Consider the following 6,000-nt stretch of genomic DNA (forward strand, 5'->3'; position numbering starts at 1 on the left):
CGGCCAGCAGCAGCCACTCGGGGCTCTGCTTATCTGCCCTAAACCATTTCTTCAGGTCCTCTGCTCCCACTGATGCGGGGGTGCCCTGAGCCAGGCATCCCCGGTGAGATTTAGTGGGAGGGGCTGTGCCAGGCAGGAATCAGGCCCCACTCTGCTGCTGTAGGGCCGTGTAATGCTGGCCTGGCCTCTGCCCCCTGAACCTTGGCCTCCTCCAACTTCCTTGTCCCACTATCCTGCCACTCAGATCGATGACATCAGGGGCTAATGTCTTAGGCTGCCCTTCTGCCCTTCCACCCATCTGAGGCATAAGAGCTTAAAAATGGGCCACAAAGGCCCCCAGCGGATGATGGAACAGTCCTCACTGCTACTGCTAAGGCCCACCGAGAGCTGCTGCTTAGTCACCGTGAACCAAACCATCCCATTTGGGCCCCAGACGTCCCCCTGTACCTTTCTCAGGCTGGGCCCTCCTGCTGTGGTACCCCAAATTCCTCCTGCCCAGACCCTGCCTTGCACTCCAGGACCAGCCCAGTGCCTCCCCCTGGTCTCCTGACAGTGGGTTCCATGGAGGTCCCCCTCCCAGACTGTGGGTCAGTGTCCTGCCTGACCAGGAAGGGAGCCCTGGGGACAGGCAGCTCCTTCACCCCTGTGTCATTCCCCAAGCCCAGGGGGCTCAACAGAGGTTGTCATCAAACAGGCAGCTACAGGTCTAGAGGGGAGTGGAGGGGGTCCTGGGAGGGCTGACCCCACAGAGAGGACAGAGCTCAAGCTGGGGAGACATGAGGGAAGTCTGCATACGTGTGTCACCCAGTAGGTGCCTTCTAGGCAGAAGCTGCTGGGACGTCAGGGCCCATGGGCTCCCCAGTGACTTTTCGCATCCTCCAAAGGAAAGAAGGAAATGCTTCCACCCCATGACATCCCTGACCCGAGGACCTGGACCCTTCTAGAGAACTGGGGGACCCCTGATGCCCCGTTTGGGGCTTAGATATATGTTAGTATATCCACTGCCATAAGTGCCAGGGTTCAGAGAGGCTATTTAACTGGCCCAGGACACACAGCAGGAGGGAAGTAGAGCCCTCACTCCAGCCTAGGGTGTAGGATCAGTCAGGGGGTTGTGCACCCACTCACCCCGCTCTTTCCACTTCCTTTTCAGGGCTGGTAGGGAGCTCAGAGATAGTCCAAAACCCCTTGAAGACAGATGGGAAAACAGAGGCCCAGGGCAGAGGTTTATCCAAAGTCATCCTGAGAGAGAGTAGCAGGTCCAGGCCTCCCAAGCAAGATCTTTCTGCCACCTAGGCCTCTTCCCCACCCTCCCTTCTGTGGCCCTAAACTCTGGACTCTGCCACCACCCCTCAGTGACACTGGGGGCAGGGTGGACAGCAGATGCTCCCAGCCAGGCTGGTTACTCTTCATTGGGCAAAACTTTAACCTCTGCTCCTGGCAGGACATCGCGGCCCTCCAACCCATGCTGGGATGGGTTGAATTTCACGGCCCAACAGAATTCCCGGGCAGGGCAGCCTGAACATCCTCCTCAGGGCGTGGACCCAGCTCCTCCACCAAAGTCCCTTTGTCCTGAAGGATCACAGTGCATTCATTAATAAGTTTCCTCTCTCTTCAGAAACTTCCTGAAAAACTGGCTTCCCAGGCTGGGGCAAGTCTTCCCACAGGGTGGTGTGGCCACCCCCTCAGTTGCCCATGGGCACCACCTAAGACCCACTGTGGGCTGGGCCAGGGAGCCCACCCGCAGGGGCTGGACAAAGGGAGCCGGCCTGGAGGAAGGCACATGTAACCCACTGAGGGGGTGTGGCTGGGGGCCAGGGCAGCAGCCGCTGCAGTGGTGGAAGTGAGAGAATCAGGAGCCCAGGGCCTCATGCCTGCTAGTTTTGGGGGGAGGGCAAAAAGGGGTGACAGGAACAATCCAGCCCTGGGTGGGTCAGCTGCTGATGGGCAGGGTAGGGAGCCACAATGGCACCCAAGGAGGGATGGTGGCCAGTTTGGGGTGGAGGGTACGTGGGGCACAGCTTGGGTCATGCCTCTCCCCAACTCCAGCCAGCCCAGCCAGCCCAGCCAGCCCGGACCCTCAGTATCAGATCACAGCTGGACCGCGGAGTTTACAAGGCCCTAAATGCTGACACACAGCAGGACCTCCTATCAGAGCCTCACAGGGCCTGCTCTCTTAGCCTCAAGGCTTTGCACATGCTTTTCCCATGCTTGACCACATCAGTCCCCACCCCCTGCCCAACTTCTGCTGAGCTCAGCTATCACCCGCTCTGGGACCCTTCTCTGAGGCTGTAGATCCAAGTGGGAGACTGGTCCTCACCCGTTTCCGAAGCTGGGCACTGAGCTGAGGACATAACCCTTCATCCCAGCTCGAGCAAGAGGGTGGGAAGCTGAGCCCTGCTGCACACAGAACACCTGCTGCTCGAAGCCAGTCTGGGTCCAGCCCCAGTGCATGGGACAGATGAGGCAGAGATTCTGCTATAGAGAGATCAATATATGTAAAGTGCCAGTTACAGGCTCTGAAAAATAGTTTAGTCCCAAAATTCAGCACCTCGGCTGCGCCCGTGTCTAGCCCTTGCCCGTGAGGTCCAACGGCTGCAGGAAAGGCGGCAGCGGCAGCTCGTCCAGGGCCTCGGGGAAGCGGCCAGGAGAGATGGCGGTGACCAGCACCTGCATGGCGCGCACGAAGAGCGAGGGCGGCGCCAGGCCCGCCAGCCACTGGAACTTGTCCTCGCCCAGCAGCCGCTGCCAGCGCGGCCGGTCGCCCAGCAGCTCGCGGCGGGCCAGGCCGGTGGCGCCCGCAGGTGTGTACAGCGCTAGCAGGTCGAGCAGCAGCAGGCGGCGCTGGCGCGGCTCCCCAGGGGTGGTGGCGGGGACCCCGGCGGCGGGGGCGGCCCCGGCGTCGCGGCCCAGCTGGCGCAGCAGCAGCTCGAGCGGCGTGAAGCCGCCGCCGTCGCGCAGGCCGGGCGAGGCGCCGTGGCCGAGCAGCAGGAACAGGCACTCCGGGCGGGCCAGCTCGCAGGCCACGTGCAGCGACGAACCGCCGCCCTCCACGCGGCTGCAGCCGCGGCGGTCGAGCACGCGCGCGCGCTCTTCGGGCGGGAAGTCGCGCACGGTGCGCAGGATGCAGCGCAGGATGGCCACGCGGTTGTAGCGCACCGCCAGCGCCACGTGCGGCCCGGGAGCCGCGCAGCAGCGGAAGCCGGCGCTGGGCGGTGCGAGCGCGCGCCGCGGGAACGTGGCCAGCAGGTAGTGCGCGTACGCCTGGTGGTCGTGCACGAGCGCGTAGAGCAGCGCCTCGGACGGCGAGTAGGCGGCGGCGCGCCCGCGTTCGTCCCAGTGGAAGGCCTCGCTGGCGCGCATGTCCTCGAGCAGCCACACGGGCAGCAGGTCGCGCACCGCCTGGTAGAAGGCGAACGACGACTTGCGGCACTGCTTCTGTGCCCGGGAGCGCGCAGCGCCCGTGCCCTCAGGCCCGCCGTCCGCGCCACCCCCGGGCCGCCGCGTGTCCCACGGCATGCCAGCGGCGGGGCACCTCCTGGCCTCAAGGCATGGGCCTGGCGACAGCAGACCCACCTGCAGGAGGAAGGGGCCTCGGTGAGGGCCGGGCCCTTCCGGTCACTCCCCACAGCTGCATTTTCTCCGAGGCCCAGAGCCACCCCCCCGCCTCCTTGATCTAACTGCACCTGCTCTCCGTCGCTGAAACTGTCTTGTTCTGTGGCACCTCCTCTAGTGATGCTCTTCCCTGCCCATGTCCTCACAGTTCCCCACCCCTCTCCAGACCAGGGACCTGCTGGAAGAGCTCCTGCTCCCGCCTGGGCCGGTCCGTCCAACCTCAGATAAAGAACAAGCCGGGGCAGGGGGTTGGGGACGAGGAGAGCTGCGGCCCACATCTCAAGCTAAGTCAAATCCACTGTCCAGGCCAAGCTCCCTGGTCCCAGCCCACCACAACCTTGACCACTCAGGAGAGCCCTTGGAGCCTCTTGCCAGGCCAGTCAGGCGGGATCTGCACTCAGCTACCTGGTTCCTGCACCGCGATCACTTCTTCTGTGGATGTGAGTGTATCACCTGGCGTCGCTGAGCCTCAACTTCCTCATCTGTAAGAAACGGGGTGGGGTGGGACACGGCTGGAGGTGAGCCCAGCTGGGTGAGCTGCCGAGTGACCCAGGCCTCCATCCACAGACATGTTTGCTACATGCGAGCACCCCCAGCTCTTGAGAGAAGGCGGGAGGGTGAAGTCCACCTCCATGCAGACTGCTGTGCACAGTCCTCTCCCGAGGATCCTCTCTCGTCCGCTACCTCCCTTGATCTTCCCAACCACTAGAGGAAGCGGGTACTGCCATCCCATTTTCCAGCAGAAGACGAGCCTGTCCAAGGTCAGTCAGCAAGTCACGGTGGAGCCAGGCCTCGAACTCCTGCGTCCTATTCTGGATTCATTCCAGACGTGGTGGGGACCCACAGCCCCCAGGGAGTCCAGCTTGAGCCCTGCCCCTGCCCTCTGAGCTCCAAGACGCAACCTGAGCCCTGGCCTCTGACCCCTGGCCCCGGCCCAAGCTCCCGACTGCCTTCTCTCAAGGGTAAGCTTGGTCACAAGGGGCCTGGGGCACTGGGGCACTGTCACTGGCGGTAAATGACTCACAGAGATGGGCACAGAGGCGATGGGCTGCGGCCACAGCGCCCTTTGGGGTGACATCATGACTGGAGCCCTTTCCCCAAGCCTGGGCCTCCGCGCCCCAGGTGTACCCCGTGTGGGCACGCCTGGGGCGCCTGGCGGGTTACGTAAAGTTCGGCCGCCTCACGTCACTGGGCAGAGTCACGCCCGCGGCTCGGTGAATGAGGCGGTTGGGCCACCGAGGGCAGCACCGCGCTCCCGGGGCCGCCGCCAGGTCCTCCCCCTGCCCTCCCGGCGGGCACGGCCCGACCTCGGGCAGCGGCGGGTCGCGGGGACGTCTGCGCGCCGGGGGCCGGCGCAGCGAGCCACCTGCGTGTGCGGGTGCGGGGGGAAGAGGGGGACGGCGGCCGGGGGCGCGGCGCCCGGGGCGGAGGCTCCGTGCCCCGTGCCGAGCGGGCCGGGGAAGGGGACTCACCGTGAGAGCGGCGGGGCCGCGGGCCGGGCATCCCCGTTCCGCTGCGGGCCGGAACGCGCCCCGTCCCCGTGCGGGGAAGCAGGCGAAGGTCCCAGGACCGACGGACAGGAAAGAGCCGCCGCCGCCCGCGCCCGCCGCAACGCGCTCAGAGCCACCGCGGCCGGGTCGCTGGGCGGCGGTGCCGGCGCCGGCGGCGAACGGGCGGGCGGCCGGGCGGACGGCGGCGGGCGGCGCAGTGCGGCCCGGGCCGGGTAGGACCGCGGGACCGTCCGCCGCCGCCATTGGCCCGCGCCGCCGGCCCCCGCGGCCGCCCATTGGCCACCGCGCTGCACCATTGTTACGTCACCGGCCGGCGGGCGGGGCGCACGGCGGGACCCGCAGAAAACTTCGGAGAAACTTGAGGGCGCTTGGGGGGGAACTCGAGGAGAGGGGCGGGGCCTTGATGGGGAGGGGCCTGCGGGTGGGGCGGGGCTCCCGGAACGCGAGCTGCCGGCGGGGAATGGCTCCGGGCTGTACGCGGCCTGGGCCGGCGCCCGCGGTGCCGCCGCTCAGTGAGGGTCCGCCGCGCATGACTTTCTTTGTCTCCGCACTAGTCGTGTGAGGGATTCACTTTGCCTTGACCCTCCGTGACCTTGGGTAAAACCTCATCCGCGCTGTTGTCCCATCTGTACGTGGAAGGGTCAGGGGGTAGGAGCTGTGACACCTAAGGGCTGCCACCGTGTTCTGTCCGGCCACGGTCGTGGCATGGCGAGCCCCTGCTCCAAGCCGACTCCCAGGGAACGGATGGACAGAGACAGCTATTTATGAAAGCCGGATGTGTACCTGTCTCCGTCTAAACACACTTGATTTCACGACCACACGTAGCAGTGGGAGATGTGACCCAATTCACCGGCTAGGAAATCAGGGTTCAGAGGGA

The 6,000-nt window shown here is 65.3% G+C and overlaps 1 protein-coding gene across 2 annotated transcripts; it reads right to left on the reverse strand.

Annotated features, from left to right (window-relative positions):
- Window positions 1–2,476: 2,476 nt before the first annotated feature.
- On the reverse strand, window positions 2,477–5,274 carry ANKRD9 (ankyrin repeat domain 9). Of its 2 annotated transcripts, XM_063090714.1 has the most exons (4): window positions 5,085–5,274; window positions 4,018–4,094; window positions 3,684–3,831; window positions 2,477–3,573 (listed from the first exon to the last, which is right to left on the reverse strand). In XM_063090714.1, exon 4 carries the CDS (start codon window positions 3,514–3,516, stop codon window positions 2,566–2,568), a length of 951 nt encoding a protein of 316 aa, XP_062946784.1. In that variant the 5' UTR covers window positions 3,517–3,573; window positions 3,684–3,831; window positions 4,018–4,094; window positions 5,085–5,274; the 3' UTR covers window positions 2,477–2,565. The 2 variants fall into 2 exon arrangements, with proteins under 2 accessions (XP_062946784.1, XP_062946783.1); XM_063090713.1 differs by lacking the exon at window positions 3,684–3,831.
- Window positions 5,275–6,000: the final 726 nt, after the last annotated feature.

This window comes from Cynocephalus volans, chromosome 3 (genome assembly GCF_027409185.1).
Source record: "Cynocephalus volans isolate mCynVol1 chromosome 3, mCynVol1.pri, whole genome shotgun sequence".
Lineage (NCBI taxonomy): Eukaryota > Metazoa > Chordata > Mammalia > Dermoptera > Cynocephalidae > Cynocephalus > Cynocephalus volans.